A 24,932-nucleotide genomic window follows, 5' to 3' on the forward strand; every position below is an offset into this window, starting at 1 on the left:
ATGATCTACAAATACATTTCATTGGCTGCATTCATGACTCTAAACAATATCCAAACCACAGTTAGTCTTTGAATTACAACGACAATGGAACCTAGAATTTTGGACATAAATTGTTGTTGTCATAAGCTGAGACACTGTGTGACTAGACTCAATTTTATGACCATTTTTACAACAGTTGTAAAGGGAGACACTGCAGTCTAAACCCAAACAACAAATTTCATTTTGTAGTGTAAGGTACATCATCAATGTTGATGTGTGGAATTAGATTATTACAAGAGTCATGTATGTGAGTCATAATTTCTTTCAAAATTGATTCAAGAGTCCTCAAGAGGAGAGGCTATAATGGTAATGGAAGAGATCAACCAGTATATTTTCCAGATAATTAACTTGGCTAGGAGTATGAGGTCCAATATGTTTTCAACCTCTTTTATTAGAAATGTCATTTTTCAAAAGAAAGAAGAAACTGCAAGGTTAGTCTTCCTGGATATATCCCTAACCAACAGAGAGGAATTAGGCTGAGGGACTAAAGCAGCCATTTGGGGGAACTGTGGCCATGTCATGTTGGAGATCAAACCAAGGAAGATCAAACCAATGAGAGAAGTCAGTCATACATCATGAATTTCAGGAAAGCAAATGTTAATGAATTCAAACAATAGGTGGGCAGTATGCCATAACTTGAAATTTTAAATTTTGAACAAACCAAAATAAGGGTTCTTTAAAAATTGTTATAGGGGAAAATATTGATTTAAGAGACCTGGATGCAATGGACATTTATATTGTTTGTATTACGTTGTTATGCAAATAATCAAAAGATACAAGTATTATTTGTATAATACTGCTGTAAGCCATTATTCTCCAATTTAATGAACAATTAGGAGTAATAGATACCTTTTCCAGACAAATAGTCCATTAAAGTGCTGAAAGCACAAGCATCCCATAAAAAGGGCAAATGGGAAAAGCTTAAGAGGTGTATGATTAACTTATGAATCTGCTGAGATGGAAAAAAGAATTGGAAAGGGAATGGAAGCAGGGCTGCTAGATATGGAGGAGTACAAGCTGGTAACTCCAACCAGAGAATAATGCAAAATATAAGGATTTATGGGGGTTATATTTGGATTCAATTAGAAAGATGGGGAAAGGAATAATGGTATCTGGGGAGGAAAGGCTCAATAACATTATCTTCTCTCAACCACAATAGTGCCAAAATAGAACACTTCTGTGCCTTATTTAATTGTTGCATATTAAGAAAAATTATTTTTACAAGATTGAAAATGGCCAATGGCAGATTTAAATAAGATTATCTAGGTTTATTCCTAGTTAGCACTTGGGACAGGGGAGAGCACCAGGAAATCCAAGAGCCACAAAAATAACAAAAGAAAGCTTTTCCTGTTATTGCCAAGAATACTACACGGAAGTTTCCATATCATTCTTAACAGCCCAGATTAATTTGACCCAAATCCAGAAAAAAGCCAAGAACCATATAAAGTGCGTACGTATGCAGAGTGAATGAAACAGGTCTTGTGTTTCCTTCTTTTCCTCTATTACTATCTAGTGGAGTGGCTGTTACTAAACAGTTATTAAAGGAGAGGAGGATTAACATGAATTACTGACTGTTAGTAATAGTGTAGTGTGGCAACTAAAGCAAGAAACAAGAGGAAAAGAAAAGCCTTCCCCTCAAAAGCACTTTTTCTAAGCAGTGATTTATAGTCATGGATTTAAGGCATCAAACTACATATTAAATAAAACATATTGTATTGCTGATCAGAAGGAACATTAGCAGTAAATTAAGAATACACCTATTATTTAACAGTGTGTTCTTGAAAGGTCTTGTGTGAGTGAGAGTCAAATATTTTGTCCCTTGTCAGATTATTTGGGATGCAATTATTTTTAATTGGTGACATTAATCTGAAAAAAATGTTATATAAGCTTATTTCAAATTCTTCAGGGAAAATTAGAAGGGCTCAGTCTATTATGGTTGTGTTTTATCTGTTCGCCACAATTTATTCTAACAATGAAAGGGAACTCTTCAGAGTTTGCCAAGTAGGAGGTCCATGCTTGTAAGAATGAAGGAATGCCTGCAGTAAAGATATAGCAATAGTCAATAAATGCATTCTTTTTATAGCTGGGTGACAGTAGTGTCAGGTCTTAAATTGGGTTTTTTTCCCTCTCCTATGCTGGTTGAGAGAATATCAACTCTTAAGATCAGTTACTAAAGGTGATTAAATGCTAAAATATTTAAGAAAAATTGGAGAAGGTACTATGGCATACTATACAAATTATAGAGCAGTTTTTAGCTGTGGTCAACAAAATGAAATCATTAGTGACATATTGATATTGGGCAGATTATAAAAATTAGATTCCCCATATCTGACATAAATATTGAAGATTACTACCGTGGCATTGCCGCTCCAGTCTCCTCCAGGTATCTTCGGGACTAACTAGGAGATGGTGTAGTTGGGTAGCAGGGAGGGGTGCAAAGTTCCTGCCAATTAGCCTTCGCTGCAGACAACTTACATGTGCAAAATTTGCTGGTCGGATGTTTTGGCGCGCTCAGCAGCAATTCCTATTGGCTTTCAAAAGCTGATAGGGGGAATAGCACAGCTCATGCAAAAGTTGAAAAAAAAACAGCAAAAAAGGTGCTGGAACACCATTCTGAGCATTCTATGAGGGAAAAAAAAAGCCCTGCAGATTAGTCTTCAAATATCGAAAAGGAGGACATGTAGGAGGACACTTTTCGAGGGAGGACAGAACTCACAAAAGGAGGACTGTCCTCCCTAAAGGAGGACGGTTGGTCACCTTAAAGAGGATGTGTAGTGTCTCAGATAATCTTACGGATCCTGCTCAAGCAATGCTTCTGTGCTATGTCCTGGATGGGAGGCAAGGAACTACCAATGATCTTTTCGGCCATTTTCACCACTCTCTGCACCGCCTTCCTGTCTAAAGCAGTGATGCTTCCAAACCAGACTGTGATGCTGTATGACAGGATGCTCTTGATCGTCCCTCTGTAGAAAGTGGTCAGGACAGGGGAAGGAAGATGTGCTTTTCTCATGCAAGCAGAAAATGCAGGAGCTGCTGTGCCCACTTCACCAGTTTCTCACTGTTGAGTGACCAAGTCAGCCTACTTGTTAGCTATACACCCAGGAATTTGACACTGGTAACCATCTCTATAGGTGAATCATTAATGCACAGAGAAGTGTGGCTGTGCCTGCCTTTTCTGAAATCAACAATGATCTCTTTGATTTTTCCGGTATTTAAGACTAGGCTGTTTTCCTTACACCAGTTCACCAACCCCTCAACCTCGAAGTAAGCTTCCACCTTGTCATCCTGAATAAGGCCCACTACTGTTGTATCATCTGCGAACTTCACAATATGGTTGGCGGCAAACCTGGCACAACAGTCATGAGTCAACAGGGTGAACAGCAGCGGACTTAAGACGCAGCCCTGAGGAGAACCTGTGCTCAAGAAAATGGTATTAGAGGTATTTGTTGGCTAAAATATTGTAAAGATAACTAAAAGAGGTCATTATATCTAAAAAGTGATAAAATAGTTGAATTGGGGAAAAATATTGTGAGCTTGAAACCTAGACCAAAATAGTGAGGGAAAGATAGGATGAGGTTAAAAACTGTCTTTTCTTTTGTAGCTCAGAGAACATCATAAATACACTTTCAGTTCTGAGCTACACATATTTATACTTTTGGAATCTTTAACATTGGCAAGAACAGAATCTCAACTGTACCTGAAGATACCAGGCTAACTTAGAGAGGAAGGGGAAGCTGTTCTTGCTGCCAACAAGTCTTGTTCCAGGAAGCACTTTCTTTTACTGGATTATTACACACTGCTGTGTGTCTGGCTTGTACATTGTACTGGGTCATATTTGTTTTACTCTGCTTGATTACAACATTGGGTGAAAAAGTTAAGACGGCAAATGCAACATGATCAGGACACTGCTTTCATACACATCCTCCCTTGCAGACATTCCTGGTTGAGTAAATGAATTGAGCTCACCTAATTCGTAAACCCTCTGCTATGAATAATAGCTAGGTCCACACTTTGTCTCTTGGTGACCAAAAGCAAGTGATTTTAGGGAAATCATTCTTAGTTCAGCCTTGTTGCAAAGTCTCTATGGAGATTCTCAGTCATCCAGGTCATGGCTGTCCCAAAGGTTCTTTTTCAAAAGGCAACTGGACTTTGTTTTTCCTTGAGGACAGTTTCACTTCTCACCCAACTGAAGAAGCAGCTTCAAGGAAAAACAAAGTAAAAGTGCCTTTTGAAAACCCACTTTTGGGTCATCACAGAGAGATTACTGAATGTTGGAGAAAAGTATGGGGATTTTTTTTTTTAAAGGAGAGCAGAAAAGTCAAACTTGATTCTCCATGAGAATATGGGCCACATCGATGTCATTTTGTTTAAACAATATGAAAATGCTTTGTAACTGACCATTTTTTTAAAAAAAAATTTTCTTCAGATTTTATTAATCCTTTTATTAAAACAAAGCCAGACACAACTCCTTGGTGTAGCCTGCAACAGGTCTAAGACTTTTCATCTGAAGCTCCCCAGCAAGTCACAACAAGATCAGGTAGCAGGTGCGGATTATCTGCTGAGTCTCCTGGAGAAAAGGTAGGGTATGCATCCAAAGAATGAATAAAAACACGTTATGTTTCACCGCCAAAGAAAAAAATGTCGTCTGCCAGGTAGATTTCAATATAAGGGTGTGGCGGGGGACGAAACACTATGCTTCTTTCCACCTTCCGCTGTCAAAAATGTCTCGGGCCGGTCCCGCCATCCTGGAAAAGGCCTTTGAATCCGCATGCGGCGAGGCTTTAATACAACCCGCCAGCCGACAAGCAACGAAGGCAATTCCCGTTTGATCCGCCGTTTCTCTTGCGCTCCAAGCGGCCTCCAGGCTCCTCCTCCTCCTCCTCGTCCTCCTCCTCCGCCTGCAGGTGAATTAAGACGACCTCCTCCGGCTTTCGCGGTTGCTAACAATGCGTTGTCGCCGCTGCCGTCGCTCCTGCGCACTGGAAAAAAGTGGAGCAATATTACTAGGAGGAGGAGGAGCAGGAGGAGGGAGAAAAAGAAACGATAAAGAAAAAAAAAAAGAGAGAGAGAAAGAAAGCGGGAGCAGATCTACTCCATCCTCCTATTCCTGCAGCAGCAGCAGCAACAGCCCGCCGGGTACATTCAGCGCCGCTTACCCACAGAAGCCAGCTTCCCTTCTCTCTGCTGCCTTCGGTCTCTTCGGCCCACCGAGATCGGAAGGAAAGGCCGGACCGATCCGGTTGCAACGGGACGCGGGGGCTGCCAAGCAGTCTTGCTGCTCCCTTCTTGGAGAGGTGAGACTGGGCGAACGAGGGCGGACTCCCGCCCGCGCCGCCGAATAGACTTTCCCCGGGAAAAGCTCGCTCTTTTAAGCTTCCTATGGAAACGAGGAGCCGCTTTTCCCATAGCGCGGAGAGGGGAAGGTGCGGGAGGCAGGACGGAGCCCCATAAAGAAGGCCTAGTGGCCCAGCGGCTGCCGCAGCCCCCCCACACGCCGTTATTACCCCGCCGCCGTATAAGAGGAAAGTCTACTGAGTTCCCCGATTATTAAGCGGGCCGGGAGGTGTGTGTGTGTGTGGTGGGGGGTGACTTGCCCCTCAACCAATAACGGAAGGCTTTGCCTTGGTTGCCGGGGCAACCTTCAACGGCGCCTGTGGGATACATCGCCCTGCAGCAGCCCTTCAGTTCGTTTCACAACTGACTTCAGATTGCCCCCTTCCGCCCCCCCTTTTTTTGGCATTGCAGCATTTCTTGAGAGGACTACTGGGGCGACGGGGGTGGTGGTCTGGGAAAGGATGTCCGGGATGGGGCCCTTTGGGTGTCTCTTGACCCTGATTTTGATCGTCGAATATCAAATGGCAGACTTGGCTTTTGGTGACCGGCCCCTTAGAGAGGAGCGATTTGCCCAGTTGAGTGACGGGGAGATGCGTTTGCATGTTGTGCCTTTTCCCACACAAGTGTTCAATTTGTCCCTGAGGATTTCCATCATCTCAGCAATCTTTCCCCTGACCTTCCTGGTTGAAAGGAAGGCCACCCCCCCCCCAAATAACCCCGCAGTTCTGGGAAAATACTCTTTAAGAGAAGAGGGTACAAGCTGGGGTTGCCAAGACTTGTTTTTCTGAAGCCCTGGTCTTTTGAGGAGGATATCTAAGGTGTGGTTTGTGGTCTCAGGCCAGGTGAGGGGAAAGGAGGTGTCCTTGTTCAGGATGCCTTTCACATCGTTGTCATCTAGAAATGCAGATACTGTAGAACAGTGGTGCTCCTCTTTGATGACTTTTATTGTTTTAACTATGTATAAAATACAAAGAGAAATAAAAATAGGACATTAAGGGAAGGAAGAAAGGGGGGGGGTGAAGAAAATATGAGGTACAAGGGAAGAAAGAAAAAAAAGTATATTCATTTTAGCACAGTGCTAGATAACAACATTCCAGCCTCAACCTTTTATTTTTATGCATTAGTATAGGACTAGCCATTTCTATAAAAGTATGTATAGTCAAGGCCATGGTTTTCCCAGTTGCAATGTATGGATGTGAAAGTTGGACCATAAGAAAGGCTGAGCGCAAAAGAATTGAGGCCTTTGAACTATGGTGCTGGAGAAGACTCCTGCGAGTCCCCTGGACTGCAAGGCAGTCAAACCGATCAGTCCTAGAAGAGATCAACCCTGACTGCTCTTTAGAAGGCCAGATCCTGAAGTTGAAACTCAAATACTTTGGCCACGTAATGAAAAGGAAGGGCTCACTGGGGAAGAGCCTAATGCTGGGAAAGATTGAGGGCAATAGAAGAAGAGGACGACAGAGAATGAGGTGGCTGGATGGAGTCACTGAAGCAGTAGGAGTGAGCTTAAATGGACTCCAGAAGATGACAGAGGACAGGAAGGTCTGGAGGAACATTGTCCATGGGGTCGCAATGGGTTGGACACGACTTCGCAACTAACAACAACAAGCCATTTCTATAACAACAAATTTATTTAATCGGCGAAACCAAAGTTTCATTTTTTTCATCACAAGCACAAAATCCAGAAGTGATATCCAAGTAAAAAACATAATTAAATATATTCTCCTCTTTGAATAAAACAATTTAACTATTTCTGCTTTATCTTCCTTGCTGTGGAAATATGTATTTCTATTTGCCCTTTATAAACTATCACCATTTATATCAGGGGTGTCAAACTCGCCGCATCACATGACATATGACCTATCGTTACTTTTTCCCCCTTGCCGGAGCTGGCATGGGTGGAGATGGGATGGGCTGGGATGGGCATGGCTTCCCATGATGCATCCGGCCCATGGGCCGGCAGTTTGACACCCCTGATTTATATTAACAAAATTCACTGTATCATTTCAGATTCTTTAACCTTAAAGGGAAAAATACTTTTTTTCATCCATTTTAAAACACTAAACTTTTCTTTAAAAACATTTCTGCAGTCAAAACTTTCTAATGCATCTTTTTTTACTTCCCCTTAACATGCATACTTTAAAGTTCACTATTTAGATCACTCCTTTCAAGTTACCCTCATAGAATATTTTTTTCTTCTTGTATACATCCTTTTAAAATTGTAAACCTTTCTTTAAACTAATACATCTTTTTTAACTTTCTCTTAACACAGATACTCTCAAATACACTTTCAATAATATTTTACAAACTTTAGGGATTACTTAAGCATTATATATGCTGTAAAGGAAAAATACATTTTCAAATTTAAAACATTAAGACTTCCTTTCAATTACAAATATTAAACTGATGAAAATCCATCCTAATTCCAATTGACTCATTAAATTTAAGTCACTCTTTCCAGCTTGCCTTCAAAGAGTAAAGTCTTTTTGCTTTCTGGAATGTTTGTCAAGTAATTATAAACTCTTTTTTTTTTCCAAGGATTTCTCAACTTTGTTAATGTCCATAAGGAAAAAGTCCCAAACTTGTCCTTTTAAAAATTGCAGTTTTTCTTGGAGCTCTTCTTTCAATTGTGTTGGGAGGTTTATTTTTAAACCATCATAATAAGAGTTGGTATCAGGTTTATATTTCAAAATTGCAGTTCAGTCCTTTGCATTGTCAGCTACTAGTCTAGTGAAATTGCCTCGGTGGTTTGATAACTTTCTACACATATTTGCATCTCTGAAGTAGTTGAGAAGTTTTTTTAAACATCCTTGGAGCATAGCTGATCTATGAACTGGTGTTTTTTATTTAAAGATTTTTCAAATCTCTAATAATTTGCTCCTCCATCTTCTTATGTAGAGCAGTGGTTCTCAATCTTTTCTTCACCATGGATCCCCTTTAAATACCTTTTGGGGCCACAGACCATGGCCACGGACCACCAATTCTTAACTCAAGATTTAAATCATAAAAGTTCTTCAAGATTTTATGGACCTTCGTGACAACATCACGGGCCCCCAGGGGGTTGAGAACCAAGGCTTTAGAGCTTTTCATATTGTAAAAAGCCATATGATAAACCTGTGCTATTAGCTACATCAAAGCAGTTTGAAGAATAGGCTTAATTTGACTGTTAATGGAAAGGAATCATATCGCATTCTTAAAAACTACTTTGTCCCCCCCCTTGCTATTCTGGGGCAATGTACATAATTCTTGGGCTGCTTCCTTTATATCCAAATACGGATCATATCCAGATATTCTGGACTTTCGGATCATGTTCTGAAAGTCTTTGTGAGTATGGGGGTTTCCCCTTTTTTTGTTTTCCATTTGCCCTTTTAAAAACATCATTATGGTACTTTTTCCTGTTAAGTTTCCCCTGTCTCTTCCCTTATATTGATTGATCTGTGATGTACTTGGATGAGGAAACGTTCACGGAAGGCTATTTTGACTGGATTCGCATACAGTTATGCATTAGGCTAAAGTGCAGTTGACTGATTTGTGTTTCAGTGTGTTGTGAATTGAAGCAAGAGAGTTAAATCAATAAAGCTTGGTTTTGTTAATATATGCAATCAAATTCTTTGTGACGTTGACAGTGCATTGTTAATGTGTCCAATCAAAGTCTTTTGAGAAGTTATCAATACATATTGCAATGCATGTTGACAACTTCTCTTGTTTTGGTGGTATTTATTTATAATGAGCTTTGGAACAGGAAATTGGGAGATAACATTTCTTGAAGATTTAGAACTGGGCTTTAGGTCTTGGGTTGCTGACACCAGATAAAGAGATTACTGCTAGTGGTGGTGTTTTTATACAGTACATTATAGTATGCTGTACAGTGGTCATCTCCTGGGAGATTATAAAAGTTTTCTACAAAATATTAGTGTGTTGGGGGAAAACGATGTTTAAACTTTTGTTTTTGAATAGTGCAGAAAGTCTACTGGAAAATGTAACAATCATTTATGCAATTCTAAGCAGTTCTTTGACTTGGGTCCAATTTTTATCATGTAATTTATGAAAACCTTTCAGGCTGAAACTCTACAGTAAATATTAGAAGTAAATATATAAATAAGCAAACATAGGAAAACAGCTTTGCATCCAGCTAAAATTCTGTGTATTCCAACATCCTGTTTCTATAGTGAGCCTGACAAATTGGTAGGGGGACAAATAAGAACTCCTTTGCACTAATGTTCATCAGCCTTTATCCTGAGAGCCCTGAGAAAATGTATAGCTATCATGATTAGTAGCTATTAATAACTTATTCTCTATGAATAAGCCTAATAATCTTTGAAAGCTATCCAGCTTTGGGCTTATCACTTGGAATAGTAAATTCCATGGCTTAAGCATGCAGTATATAAAGGAGTCCTTGTTTTATTTATCCTGATTGGAAAAGATTGTTATGGATCTTCTGTTCATCTGCTTTCTTCACAAAATGCCTGATTTTAATGCTTCTTGTTGCTTCTCCATAAACTATATTTAGTTTTTGTTAGTAGCTACCGTAGTAGTGGAATCTGTTTATAAGGATATTTTGAAATTTGGAATGACATGGATGCATAAAGCTCCAAAATTATGGAATAGATGTGGGTTTGGGGAAAGAAACAGAAAAAATGAACAAGAATGGAAATTATGGCAAAGTAGCAAAACTTTTGCTTTTGCACTCAGGGAGAATTAGCCCAACATTTCTGCCACTTGTTTTATTTTGGGGAATGTAGGCTAAGGAGCAAAATGAGTATTTAAACACTCATATTACTTCTTGAAATTCCAAATACCATTCCCCAAAATTCAGGCCTCAAACCTTTCACTTTCATAACAGGTTCGTCCTCAACAGGATTTATCAAGTCTTTAAGCCAACAAAAGTAATAAATCTTTATATTATGGTATTCCTTTGGGTCTATTGTTTATGCAGTTTAAGCTTATTGATGAGAGAGAAGACCTAAGATGGCAATTCTTTGCCATTTTATCATTGTAATTTCTAGATAAAGCTGTCTTGTAAATAAACCCAGAGAATTGTTTACTGACTAGTACTAGTTTGGAAAGGCAGATTATTTACTTGTTGCTAGGCTGGTAAAAGAAACTGGCCTATTATTAGCTGTCTACCTTTTGTTTCCATGCCGGTCATGGAAGAATACACTTCCAGTTTCCCTTAGATAATATGAAACCACATAGGTGATTGGGTAGGGATATACTCATTTCTCTGTCAGCCTGCTTATTTACCCATATGGAATTAATGGGAACCATACATTTCCAGTGAAGCTGTTCATTTCAAGGTAAATGAAATATCTGATCTTTCCAAACTGTATTTTTCTCTACCTTGAGAGTCATCAGCCTCTAATGTGAATGACACCTTGGCAATATGCAGAAGGGAATGAACAAGGAGCAAAAATGGAAGATAGCTTCAGTACTTTCTTCCGATGATTATTACATATACTTTATTCGGGTGTGCCAGCAAGTGCAGAGCACGTTTTCATTCTGTTTCCAATGTAATGAGAAATTCCTGGGGGAAAAAAAATACAATAATCATCTAGGAACAGTTCTCCAAGGATTAGAGTTGCTGAAAATTTGAGTTCCAGCCTCACTGTGGTATTGTGTCTCTAAAGAATACCATGATTGATATCTAAATTTGTGGAGATTCTTTTGCCTCTTAAAGAATCACCTGCAATAGTTTTAAGTGCTAAAGCCAGACCAAAATCCTGGCTCAAATTTCTGCTCTACTGTATTTAGTTGTTTTGTGTACTGAAATACAACCTTAACTTTTTTTTTGTTTTGATATTTGTTTCGCTTTTATTTAAAAAGCGAAACAATTGATCTTTTCAAATTGGGCTATAGTATTTTGGAAAGGATTTGAGGTGGTTTCTATAAAGATAATGAGAATCCTGAAGGAGGATTCTAGGGATTGAGAGGGATTGAGAGGGCCATATCTTTGTTTTCCCCTCCCATATCAGAAAGCTGGTAAGACCTGATAGGAAATATTTTCATATTATTCATATTATTAGTCTAATAATTTAGACTTTCTATGGCACCACTTCCGGTATGATGTTGGTTCACGATAATGCTCAGCCGCACACTGCTAGACACACCTAAGAATTTTTAATAATAATAATAATAGTAAAGTTGGAAGGGACCTTGGAGGTTATCTAGTCCAACCTTCTCCTCAGGCAGGAAACCCTATACCATTTCAGACAAATGGCTGTCCAGTCTCTTCTTAAAAACCTCCAGTGTTGGAGCATTCACCGCTTCTGGAGGCAGGTTGTTCCACTGGTTAATTGTTCTAACTGTCAGGAAGTTTCTCCTTAGTTCTAGGTTGCTTCTCGATTATTTTCCATTTGTTGCTTCTTGTCCTGCCTTCAGTCACCTTGGAAAATAGCTTGACACCTTCTTCTTTGTGGCAGCCCCTGAGATATTGGAACACTGCTATCATGTTCCCCCCTCGTCCTTCTCTTCGTTAAACTAGACATACCCAATTCCAGCAACCATTCCTTATATGCTTTAGCCTCCAGTTCCCTAATCATCTTTGTTGCTCTTCTCTGTACTCTTTCTAGAGTCTCAACATCTTTTTTACATCGTGGTGACCAAAACTGGATGCAGTATTCCAAGTGTGGCCTTACCAAGGCATTGTAAAGTGATATTAATACTTCACGTGATCTTGATTCTATCCCTCTGTTAATGCAGCCTAGCACTGTGTTGGCCTTTTTGGCAGCTGCAGCACACTGCTGGCTCATATTTAGGTGATTGTCTACTAGGACTCCGAGGTCCCTCTCACAGTTACTACTATTGAGCATGGTGCCACCTATGCTGTACTTGTGCATTTGGTTTTTCTTGCCTAAATGTAGAACCTTGCTTTTTTCACCATTGAATTTCATTTTGTTAGATAGCGCCCAGTGTTCAAGTCTATCCAGATCCTTCTGTATCTTAAGCCTATCTTCTGGAGTTTTGGCTATTCCTGCCAGCTTGGTGTCATCTGCAAATTTGATGAGTTCCCCATCTATCCCCTCGTCCAAATCGTTGATATAGATATTGAAGAGCACTGGGCCCAGAACAGAGCCTTGGAGCACCCCACTACACACTTCCCTCCATGTAGATGCAGTTCCATTGAGGACCACATGCTGAGTACGGCCGGTCAGCCAGCTACAGATCCATCTGGTGGTGATGCTTTCTATCCCACATTTTTCTATCTTGTCAAGTAGTAGGTTGTGATCTACTTTATCAAATGCCTTACTGAAGTCTAAGTAAATTATGTCCACAGCATTCCTCTGATCCACTAATTTTGTCACTTGGTCAAAGAATGCAATAAGATTTGTCTGGCATAATATATTTTTGACAAACCCATGTTGGCTTTTAGTAGTAACTTTGTTTGCCTCTAGGTGTTCATTGATTCGTTGTTTGATTATCTTTTCCAGGATCTTCCCAGGTATTGAGGTCAGGCTGATAGGTCTGTAATTTCCTAGGTCCATTTTTTTCCCTTTTTTGTAGATGGGAACTACATCAGCTCTTTTCCAGTCCTCTGGTAGTTCCCCTGTGCTCCAGGATCTTTGAAAAATATAGTTCAGTGATTCTGAGATCACATCTGCCAGTTCCTTGAGAACCCTGGGGTGTAATCCATCTGGTCCTGGCAATTTGAACTCGTCTAGGTTGGACAGGTGCTCACTTACCATTTTCTTGCCTATCTTAACTTGCATTTCTGTTCTGGTTTTTATGGCACTATTTTCGATAGGTTGGTCTGTTTTTTCCCTTTGTGTAAAGACAGATGCAAAAAATGAATTAAATAGTTCTGCTTTCTCCCTGTTGCTTGTCAACTTCTTGCCACTTTCACTCACTAATGGACCAATAATTTCCTTCACTTTTTTCTTGTTTTTTACATATTGAAAGAAGCTTTTTTTTGTTATCTTTGACTTTGGTCTTAAGCCTTAGTTCATTTTGAGCCTTGGCTTTCCTCACTTCATCTTTGGAGGCTCGGGCTATTTGCTGATATTCTGACTTAGTTATGTGCTCCTCTTTCCACTTTCTATACTTGTCCTTTTTATCTTTCAATTTGTTAGAGAGTTCTTTATGCAGCCATGCTGGTTTCTTTTGAGAGCTGTTATTTTTCCTCTTTATTGGTATTGTACTAGACTGGGCTTTTATTATCTCATTTTTCAAAATTTCCCAAGCTTCTTGAGTTGTTTTCCCCTTGAGGATTCTCATCCATGGAATCCTTCCCAAGCCCTCTCTAAGTTTATTGAAATTAGCTCTCTTGAAGTGCAAGACTCTAGTTTGACTGTGTTCTATTGCTTGTGCTTCCATAATGTTGAATTCCAAAATTGCATGATCACTTCCTCTCAGAGTTCCTATGGCTTCAACACCTTCTATCATTTCATCTCTGTTAGTGAGAATTAGATCCAAAATGACTAATCCCCTAGTTCCCTTCTCTACTTTTTGGGAGACAAAGTTGTCTGCTAGGTTTATCAGGAACCTATTTGATCTTCCACTTGGTGCAGAGTTTGTCTCACAGTTGTCAGGGTAGTTAAAGTCCCCCATTACTATTGGGATGTGCTTCCTACACACTTTAGTTAGCTGACTAGCAAAAATTTCATCTATTTCCTCTGTTTGGCTGGGGGCCTGTAGTATACACCTATGGCAATGTCATTTTTTTTTCCCTTTTATATTGACCCAAATGCATTCAAGACAGTTTTTATCATTGTTGTGCTCTATTTATGTAGAGATGTAGTTATTTCTTATATAGAGAGTAACTCTACCTCCTCTTTTATTTGGTCTGTTTCTTTTAAATAATTTAAATCCCTCTAGCTGTGTGTTCCATGTGTGGGTTCCATCCCACCATGTTTCCGTAATGGCAACAATATCATATCTGCCCTCATTAACCTGAATTTCTAGTTCACCCTGTTTGCTATTCATACTCTGTGCATTGGTGTATAGACATTTGAGTCCTTTATGACCAGCCCTGTGTTTGGTTTCTATATAACCTGTGTGGTGCCTGAGTTCCCTATTGTCTTACCACCTAATTGATTAGTGCACTTTGTGTGGCACTCACTATTAGATGCTTGATTTTGCTTGACAGCAAGGTTGGTATTCTTACATGCACTGATAGCCCCATAATTTTCAGATTGCCGGGGACAGGGTTGTTCTGTATCAATTAACTCACTGTCCCCACTGTTTAGTTTAAATTTTCCTCCAGGAAATCTGTGAATTTATAGCCGAGTAACTCAGTCCCTTTCTTTGATGGATGCAAACCATCTCTTTTGTACATCTTTTCATTGAACCAGCTACAAACATCGTGACTAATATATCCAAAGCCTTCCCCTTTACACCACTCCTTTAGCCACATATTGAATTGTGCTATGTGCTGGCCTTTTCCATTTTGCTCCTTGTACACTGGTAAAACCTCTGAGAAAGTAAGCCTACAGTATATTCTGCTAAGTTCCTTCCCCAAGCTCTGGAAATCGTTCTGCACAGAGAGTACATCTTTCTGGGACAGATCGTTAATGCCAAGATGTATGATAGCCTCCACATCACAGTCCTTGCTGCCATTCTTGATTATTTTAGAAATACGCTTCTTGTCCCTACCGGCAGTAGCCCCTGGAAGACACCTGACCTCTTTCAAAGCCTCTGTGTCCTTTCCTAAATCCCCTTATAATTGAATCACCTACCAGAAGGTAGCTTCTCTTTTTGGATGCCTTTCTGTTCTTGCATGACTGATGTGTAATACCTGATTCACACTTCTCCCTGTCGAAATCTAGTTCTGTTGGGATGTTTTTGATCACCTCTCCTATAGCCAAGATTTGGCGCTGAGCGACTACTATTAAGGAATTTCAAACCTTGTAAGATATTATGACAAGTGCCTCAATTTGAATGGTGATTATGTTAAAAAGTAATGTAATATAGTTTTCTAATGTGTATGATAAAATTCTGTATCTGCGAGTGTCTGTCATTGATAACCAAATGGAGGTTTATTTCCAAATTGGCCTCATACTAATGAACAAGGATAGATAGCAAAATCTAATGTTCCCCCCAATGCTGCCTCCTAAAGCCATTTTTTTACTATCAAAGCTGTTATTTAAAAGTTAAGAAGGTAGGAATTTATTTAGCATTACATAGAAAAGAATGCAGAAATGATCCTGCTTTCCAATGCTGTTTCCACATTTGAAAACCATTTGCGTCTGTAATCTGTTATACATATTTCTGTATTTCTGAAAATTATACTGGAATTTCTCATGTTTTTATAGGAATTCCTAACAGTTGCAAATACAGTTAATATCCTCATTACCTCTGAAACATTTTCCATTATGGTCTGCTTCATATGGAATCAATGCAGATAAACTCTTTGCTGATATGTGTAACAGTAAACCATAAACTCTATATATAAACCAGAATAAACAGAAGGGATTCAGATAACATTAAATCACAAGCTTTATAGGCTGTGACATATGAATCTAGCCAATCTGATTGATACACTTTACAATAAAATGCAATTATTTTAGTATCATATTAGTTTCTTTCCAGCCTCGATAATTAGTTTTCTCTATTATTTTGTCCTGTATTACTTTAATGAACAACATAATTCAAAGAAAGAATAATAAAATCAATGTTTTAGCATTATGTATTTTTTCTTTCTTTCACGAATAATAGAAACATTTTCGTAGTCTTAATATACTGTAGCTCTAAATTATTTTGAAACTTTGAAATTTTTATGTATTGCTTCATGGGTTCTGCTTTTATTTCATAGAATTGTAGCTTTAATCTGGTCATAATGTTCTTCCTGGAGTGGAATGTGCTTTTCAAGTCAGCATCCCTTTTCCAAGTCATTGTTGGTCACTGCTGTGCAATAGATCAAAGCAGCTGGAATCAAATTTCCTACTCAGCAATGTCTACATTTATTAAGGCAATAATTGCTGGTTCAAGTGACGCTTCCAATGGTAAAGAGGAGAACATAAAACATATTTTCTCTGTGAATGTCCCAGGTTTTTAAAAAGCTAGCATGTAGGGCAAAAAGCTGGTTTTCAGAGAGAAATGTATGTTCTCTGCTTTCTTGTATAATATTTTAGTAGAATATTCTAACCAATAAAATCTAAAGCTGATGGAGTAATGGGTGGAGAACCGTAAAATTATTGAATAATTGGATAGAGCAGCCATGTTTCCAGACAACCAATTCTGTGGGGGAAAAATCAAGGTCATACAAGCTTCTTGATACTGTATCAAGTTAGTCTTCTGATCCATCTAGTTCAGCGGTTCCCAACCTTTTCTATACCCAGCACCTCTAGAACACTTCTGATATATTCTCGCACCCCTTACAAAAGTTTGAAATAATGGCAACGAATTATGCACATACAGTATAATTTTGAAACTTCTAAACCCAAGTTTTTGCACCCCCTGGAATATCGTCTCGCACAGTTGGGAACCCCTGATCTAGTTTAAGGCTGCCTTTGTTGAAGAGGTTTCCCAAAGTTTCTAGCAGGAATTTTAAAAATCCTATCTGGAGAAGGTAGAGATTGATCTCCTCCTTTGCGGAGTCTATAATAGCAGCATTGCTCTCCTTTTTACCGACTCCAATCAGAGAGGGATCTATACCTGTAGTAAATATTTTAGTATACTACAAATAGCAGCATAAGTTGCACTCGTAAGGTGCAATTTAGTTTGAATACTGTTTGAATACTGCCCTATGAAACCAAAAGTATAATTTGCTCTCTGAAATTGTGTATTATCTTATATTGAACTTGTACATCATCCTTCAGATACATCTAACATAAATTCAGATTATTTTTGAAAACAGCTAAGTAGTTGCTGAGCCTCTTATCATATGGTATATCTAACCTTAAGATAAAGTTTCCTTCAGTCCTGCTGGTGAATACTTCACTTAAGCATTCTTGGTTTAGACTATTTGCATCATTCTCTGCTTTGGGAATGTTTCTAGACTTCTCAGTTAGCCTACTAGCCTGGTATAACCTACCAGTTACCAGGTATGACCCTGTTTAATTTCTGAGCCCTGATAATTTCAGCCAAGTGCTCTTAGCTGTTGTTTTTTTATCCACAGATTGTTTGATTTCTATTCAGTTTGAGTCTTCTATCTTCTTCAAATACCATTTTCCTTGAATCATCTAAAATGTTGTTCCATATTCAGCTATTAACATAAAAGACTTTTGAGACTTTGTAAATCCATCAAAATATTGGGCTACATCTATATAAGAATTGAAAGATTAACTTTTAAAAATGAAAGCTACTGTAATAAAATACGTAAGTTTGCTCTGATAAAGAGTTGTACTAGAATAATTGGAGTCAGTACAATTGGATAATTGTATCTCCTGCATTTATGGCAACGTGATCCTATTCGTATGACCATTTGTGTGTTTCCATTCCTATAATTGCTCATAGAGCTAACAAAATATGTTCACTATGTTCATCATGACGAAGATGATGATAAAGGATAGATTTTGAAAGATTTTTTACCGTGTAGTAAATGAGTGCTAAATTATGCCTTGAATCTGTGCATGGAATTTCCAGAGATGATGTTTTCTTTGATGCGGAAAGTGATATGTTCTGGAATGTGCAAAAATAAAATTGCATTACCTTCACATGAAATAAACCTTCAAAATAACATGTGCAGATGTGTACTTTGATTAGTAAGAGTCATGGGGGAACAATTAGTGGTAAACTTGCATCATTCTGCCCTGGTTCTATTACACATTCTTGTTGTCCTGGCAGATAGGGTAAAAATATCAGTCAATGAAAAACCTCTTTAATTGTATTTCCACTGCTGTTCGAACTTTTCATGCTGAAATAACAAGGTTAAAGAGGAAATAGAATGGGGGTGAAGTTAATGAAATTCAAAGAACTGGGGGGGTTGATATAGGAAGAAAAACAGTAAACTTTTATTTTTGTATCTGTTGCTTTGTAGGATATTCTTAATGAATCAGTCATGAAGTTGAATGTTGTACTGTAAGCATCGTAACGTGTTATGCCTCATAGCTTTTACAGCAAGTGGAAGCAAGTATATAGTTTGTGGGAGCTTCAGCAGAAAAGATGCATTGAAGATATGGCTCAAAATACGTACTGTATACTATACTAAACTAGTTTTGCTTTTTAGATTTTAAAGAGAAGAAAACAGTTCTTAGAGATCAGGGTTTTGTCTTGAAAAACATATTCTTTTAACTTACTACTAGACACCTATATGGTAAGTGGAAAATATATAAATACAGTAGACCCACTTTCTATATTTCTACATCCAATTTTTATATTCAATTTGCAGTTTCAAAATGTGTAACTTGATACTAAATATTGGCAGATAATATCTCCCATTGGGCATTGATACTGGCTTTAACTATTTGGCATGAATATTTAGCCAAATATTGCTTTTTGTAGTGACTGCAGTATTCTCTGCAAGGGAGAGAACAGAAAGTCATTTTAATTCTAACCCTATTTTTTTCTTTCCTTTCAGTTGGAATGTGTAGTAGTGCATTTTTGTAAATTATTAAGAAGCAAAGGATTCCAAACAGTAAAGCTGAAAGATGCCATCTGAAGTGTGCCTCAGGTATAGTTCACAGTATCTGCCTCAGCCAATTTTCATTTTACAGTATATGTGTTTATGTTAGCTACTAAAGGATGACAATACCACCATCTGGATACATGCATATCCCATCAAAATTACCCTGTCAACAAAGGTTTGTTTGGTAATGTGATAGGCTCCCTTGAATTTTCATGATAACTTTTCTCACAGAAAATCTTGATGTAAAAAATGTTTGCTCTTTTCACTTTGTCAGCTTTTTTACATGTTGTGCACTCCAGCCTAAAATAAGAACTTGTAAATCCTGGAGAGAGAGAAAAAGGAAGAGAATAGCATTGTGGTGATCCTTATAGATCAGTCCTCAAAATTAATTTTTAAAAACATATATAAGCTAAAGTAGAAAGAATAATAAGATTTTCACTCTTCCAAATTTGATTCAGGTGAACAATATTTTTACAATAATACAAATCATTTTCCCAGCTAGTTGGACTATTTGTGTTGTTTACATATTGCATATGTGATTCTAATTATGCATGGTAAAAATGAAATGTGAATTTTGAATTCTGCACTTCTTTAGGTTTAAATATGTGTCCAAAATTCTAGAACAAATGATTTACTATAGGAATTGCCTTAGATTTAAACTTTTGGGAAATTTTAGACATGCAATTTTAATAAATTATTATTATGCTTAAACATATAACATGAAAACTTTTGTGAACTTTAGTTCACTTTATCAGAGGTGCATTTAATGAAAAAAACATGCTTTCTAATGATTTTTTTAAGTTGGAAAGCTGTCACCAGATTAATTTTTTGCTTCCACGGACCAGCATAGTTTTCCTCCTTCAGTATTCCTAAGGGCTACAGTGCCTGGGAATTCTGGGAGATACAGGTATAGACCTAACATGACCAAAGAGTATCAGAGTACCGTAGGAATGGCCGACCTTGAGAAATGCAAAATGCATTTCTAGTGTTACTGTCCCTTTATTCTGTAGCACATTATTCTTTGTGATTTGTTAAAATGTTTTTTCTAGCGTGTGTTTATTTTTGTTGCAGCAAAAAGTGTTGACAGGAACTGGTAGTGATACATAAATTATCTCAAGAAACTAGCGCTATATTTAGTAATACATTTCAGTACTTTCTGCCACTTTGCCCTCTCAAAAAGTGCATTATATAAAGTTGAACATTTTTATTGGAAAGAATGGTACCGTATGTATTACCATTTCTAGTGGCAATGACAATTTAATTACTTATATTCAGGGAAATTGGGGAAAATTGCTCACAAACATGCTGTTGGTTGACACTGTACAATTCTTATGCAACATAAGAATTGCAGTTCAGTTGATCTGAGCCTGGTAATGATAATTTATGTATGGGCACATTGTGGATGTTTAGAACAGCTTTATTTGGTATAGAAGAATAAGATCTACTTTTGTCTAATGAACTATGGTAATATTTCTGACAGACCATAATACTGCAGATCTGTTGATTCTGTGCAGAAATAGGAAAAAATTAAAAATACTTTATTTTTAATTGTCAGAAGTAGTAGTAGTAGTAGTAGTAGTAGTAGTAGTAGTAGTAATTGAGTGGAAATATTATGTTATAAATAGACCGTGATGGTCCCAGTAGTTATTGACACAGTGGATGCCAAATTAAAAAAAAAAGTTCTTTACAGCACCTAAAAAATCTGTGCATTGACAAAATTTACATCTGTCAATTACAAAAGGTTACAATACTTGGACCTGCACATTCATTGCAACAATTAATTATGACATCCTAGGTTCTTGGGAAGTACATGATGTGTGTGAAGGCCATCACCAACTAATGAAGCGGCAGCTGTGACTTCACATGTTGTGTATATAATAATAATAAAACATTTCCCTATTCCAGGCCCTTGGGAAGGGCTTGATATGTGGACAGAAATATCAAATCCAATCTAAACATCTGATTGACTGTCCCTCCAACCATAATATTGAATTCCTGTGCAATTTCATTTTACAGGGAATTCTCAGGCACTTTTTTCCCTGAAAAAATATTGTACAAATACATACATAAATAGATTACGTATATGGTAATTAAAAAATCAGATAATTTAAAGCACATGGGTATATTTCATAGACTTTATTTTGATCCTCATGGTTCTAGTTACTGTTTCATCTTTTGCAGTATTCAAGATATGCTGACTGGTCAGAGACTTTGCCAATCCAGTTCTCACAATGATGCTGTCCTGGCAGCTCTGAACCAACAAAGAAATGATGGGATACTCTGTGATATAACTCTAATTGCTGAAGAACAGAAATTCCCTGCTCACAAGGCTGTACTAGCAGCATGCAGTGACTATTTCAGGGTAAGTTAACATATGTTTGTATAGTATAGCCAGTATAGTAATATTTTTATGTAATTGTTACTTCTAGATTGTAATAATAAATGTAAATTCCCTTTTCTTTTAAATTTTGGACACAGTAATGTGAAAATGTTATTTTTCAAGTATTGTCATGCACGTTCATTTCTGGAAGTGTGTATATGGACATACATGGATTCTGTGTGGTGCATCTAGTCCTTGGAAAGGAAGGCTGGCATAAGACTCTCTAGATGTAAAATATGTACAGATAGTTCTTGACCTATGAACATCCATTTAACAACCATTCAAAATTATGATGGAACTGAAAAAAAGAGACTTACGGCCAGTCCTTGTACTTATGACTTTCACAGAGTCCCTTTGTCAATTGATCAGAAGTCTGACACTTGGCCACTGGCCTGTAGTTATAACAGTTGCAGTATCCCAATGTCACATGATTGCCATTTGTGACCTTCCCAGGGGCTTCTGACAAATGTGATTAATTTAATGGCCATGGTCATTTGCATAGTGATTGTGGCAAAAAGATGATAAAACCAAGTATAATTCACTTAACGACCATCTTGCTTAGTGTCAGTATAGTTCCGGTCCCAATTGAGCTGGTAAGTTAAGGACTTTCTGTATAGTTCAGGGGTAGGCAACCATTGGGCTGGGAAGATTGATGAGGGGATTTGAAGCAGAGGCAGTTCATGCAGGGCAAGAGAATGGAACTGCAGACCGCTGCGATGGTTGTAAGTGTGGGCTAGTTGCCATGTGCCCAAATTCTGATCACAAGTTTACTATGATCGTTCTAAGTGCAAGGACAGATATAAGTCCAGTTTTCAGTGCCATTCTAACTTTGAACAGTTATTAAATACATGGTCACAAATAACCCAAAGACTATCTGTATTGAGTCAGTTTTAGTTTGATGCTACTATGCTGTGTTTTGCTTTATTTTATTGACTGCATGGTTGAAAAGTGAAATAAAGTTATTCCATCTCTTGGAAAAATATACAATGTTAAGTTGGATTAGGATGCAGTGAACCCTTAATCTTGTGAAGAAGTTGTGGTATGCCAGAGCATTCAAATGACTAGTCATTGTGGTGCCAGAAATAGCATATGTTGCTTTCCTGATATCCAACAGCATTATCAATGTTTGCAAAAACACAGCTTGTCCTTCAGTGCGAGGTTTTCACTTAGGCGCAGTGTTGTGGGAGTAGTTTGCTATGGCTTTTTCACAAGCTGGAACACCTTATGTGCATGAGAAAGCCTTGTGGGTGTAGATTAAGGCTTTGTGCAGACATTGCTTAGCCAGGAAAAAAAGAATACTGTTTAGGTGGGAAGGAAATGTGCAGTTGTACGTTTATGCCCAGCCAGCAGAGACCTTGTAGTTTAGGAGCCCTTCGTAGAGTTGCTACAATATTGTTTTTTAATTTGTTAAAAGCCCTTTTGTAGTTGTGTAGATGAATGAATATGCCACTGCGAGCAAAGGTAGATATTTAAGTTTAGATTGCTAAGGCTCAGTAAGATTTTTAAAACAAAAGAGATGCTGTCAACGCCCATCTTCCAGGAGTGCCTCAACCGGTAGGCATCCCACTACTCTGATATAGGAAAGGTAGTGTGCTCTCATGCCTCCTTTCTGATGATTAAAAAGTAAAATTGCAAAAAGGACCAACCCCCCCCTTAATACTTTCAATAGAGCAATCTTCTGGCCATGTACAGTGAAACCAATGTCAGGTTAGGACTGGGGACACTCAGATCCAGCAGATTGAGTACTTAGATTGAAATTCATCATCTTTCTGCCTAGCCTTCTTTATGGGCTTAATGACAGATTAAAATGTAAAATGGTTGTGTCCACGGTTTTAAGCTCCTACAGAAATGGAAGAATATCAATGTAATAATAAAACAAAATGTAACTCCAAAATTTGACTCCCTTGAAGCTATAGAATATTGATTAGTAACTTCATTGGATTAGATCCAGATTGAAGGGAACTGTTCCGTTGTTTTATAAAAGGCACCACAAGTTCTGCTCTAAGCTTTTCATCGTTGTTGTTTTTTTCATACAGTGTCTTGTGTATTTTTCCAGCCTTCCAAAGCAACTTTCCAAAAGACACAGAGGTTTATTGTAAAGGAGAAAAGAAAAATTACAGAGATAATCTCTTTGCCTGGTCTTTGCAATATGAATAGAAACCTCTGTGCTATTTGGGAGCCAGTCCATGTTTAACAAAAGTCTTTTTTTAAGGACTAGCAAGAGAACCACCATTGTTTTCTGATTCTTAACATGGATGTTGTGCATAACAGTTTTAATGAATAAATATTTTATTTCTTCCCTTAGGCAATGTTCAGTCTTTGTATGGTTGAAAGTTGTGCAGATGAAGTGAATTTACATGGCATCACAGGAATAGGTTTAAAGCAAGCTCTGGACTTCGCATACACTGGACAGGTATAATATTATAGTCCTTAATCAGCCTATAAAAGTTATATGAACCCCTCTTTCCAAATAACTTCACTCATAATATTGAAGAGATCAGTTGGGATAGGGCAGGGGTAGGCAACCTTGGGTCTTTTATGACCCGTGGGCTTCAACTCCCAGAATTCCTGACTCAGGAATTCTGGGAGTTGAAGTCCACGAGTCATAAAAGAGCCAAGGTTGCCTACCCCTGGGATAGGGAAACAATATAGAGTAGAGCTTATGGAATTCCTTCAGACCCCTTAATAATAGCTCTTTTCTGGGCCACATGTGTAGAAAGGATATGCCTGTTGTAGAATGGCGAACTGGAAAATTCTGATTCATTGTTCAACTGCCTTGCCCATAGGGATATACTGTCCTGGGGAGACAAATGTGGACTTTTTTTCTTCCATAGTTCTCAACCCAGTCCAACTCAACCTTCTACCCTCTCCAATCTTGTGTTAATGTAGTTTTAAGAAGTATTCCAGTAAATATCATTTAGTGATTTAAAAACTTTCCTTCTTGAGGGCAAAGCCTGTGACCACGTGTGGCTTTTAGCCACAAAAATGTAGTTCATGGTTGCATGCTGATCCTGCCAAATTGTTGATTAATCATCTCTTGACTGAAGGTAAATAAAATTCTGGTTTTCTGCTCCTTTCTAAAAGTGGGAAACCAGTTTTTTTGTATAGAGTTGTTGTGGATTCTAATCCCTTTCCCAGCAAAACTAGTAAGCAGCTATCTACAAGGAATGTTGATAGTGGCTATTAGGCCTACCTTGTAATCTTATAAGATGATGCAGTTTCAATGCTATTTGTGAATTATAAGCAGATATGAATAACAATGAAAAGATCCATTTATATTTCTTTGTTGTACCTCACCTACAGCCTGTTTGTAGCAGGCCGTAAATATTGCAAAATAAATAAATATTCAAATTCCATAAATGACCCTATTAGAAAATGTTCAAACAATTGCTCTTATTTCACACACTCATAAGATAATGCTCTAAGTTCTGCAATCTAGACCTCAACAATATGTGAACTGCCAGATGTATAAGCTGGGGGGATTCATAGGTTAAAGGATGGAAAATAGAAAAGGGAAAGTAATTCCTGTAAGACATTTATTTTTGTTGCATTATATTAAAGCTTTTGACTGAAAAATCACAACAATCTGTGGATAGTCCTTAAAACATGGGCGTACTAGACACCCCATCTGCTTATTGAAGATTTTGAATGATGACCAGGAAGTAACAGTTGGATTGG

At 38.0% G+C, this 24,932-nt stretch overlaps 1 protein-coding gene across 5 annotated transcripts in view; it reads left to right on the forward strand.

The window, feature by feature from the left end:
- Nucleotides 1–5,027: 5,027 nt before the first annotated feature.
- Nucleotides 5,028–24,932, forward strand: part of KLHL32 (kelch like family member 32) — an 83,622-nt gene continuing 63,717 nt past the window's right edge. For 2 of the 5 annotated variants that reach the window (XM_039356063.1, XM_039356068.1), the window contains exons 1-4: nt 5,194–5,333; nt 18,827–18,919; nt 21,056–21,236; nt 23,560–23,667. In XM_039356063.1, the coding sequence (XP_039211997.1) occupies nt 18,897–18,919; nt 21,056–21,236; nt 23,560–23,667 (312 nt within the window). In that variant the 5' untranslated portion in view covers nt 5,194–5,333; nt 18,827–18,896. The other 3 variants (XM_039356065.1, XM_039356064.1, XM_039356066.1) reach the window with 3 other exon arrangements.

This window comes from Crotalus tigris, unplaced genomic scaffold (genome assembly GCF_016545835.1).
Source record: "Crotalus tigris isolate CLP2741 ecotype Arizona unplaced genomic scaffold, ASM1654583v1 scf7180000018784.18638703518:1950463, whole genome shotgun sequence".
NCBI lineage: Eukaryota > Metazoa > Chordata > Lepidosauria > Squamata > Viperidae > Crotalus > Crotalus tigris.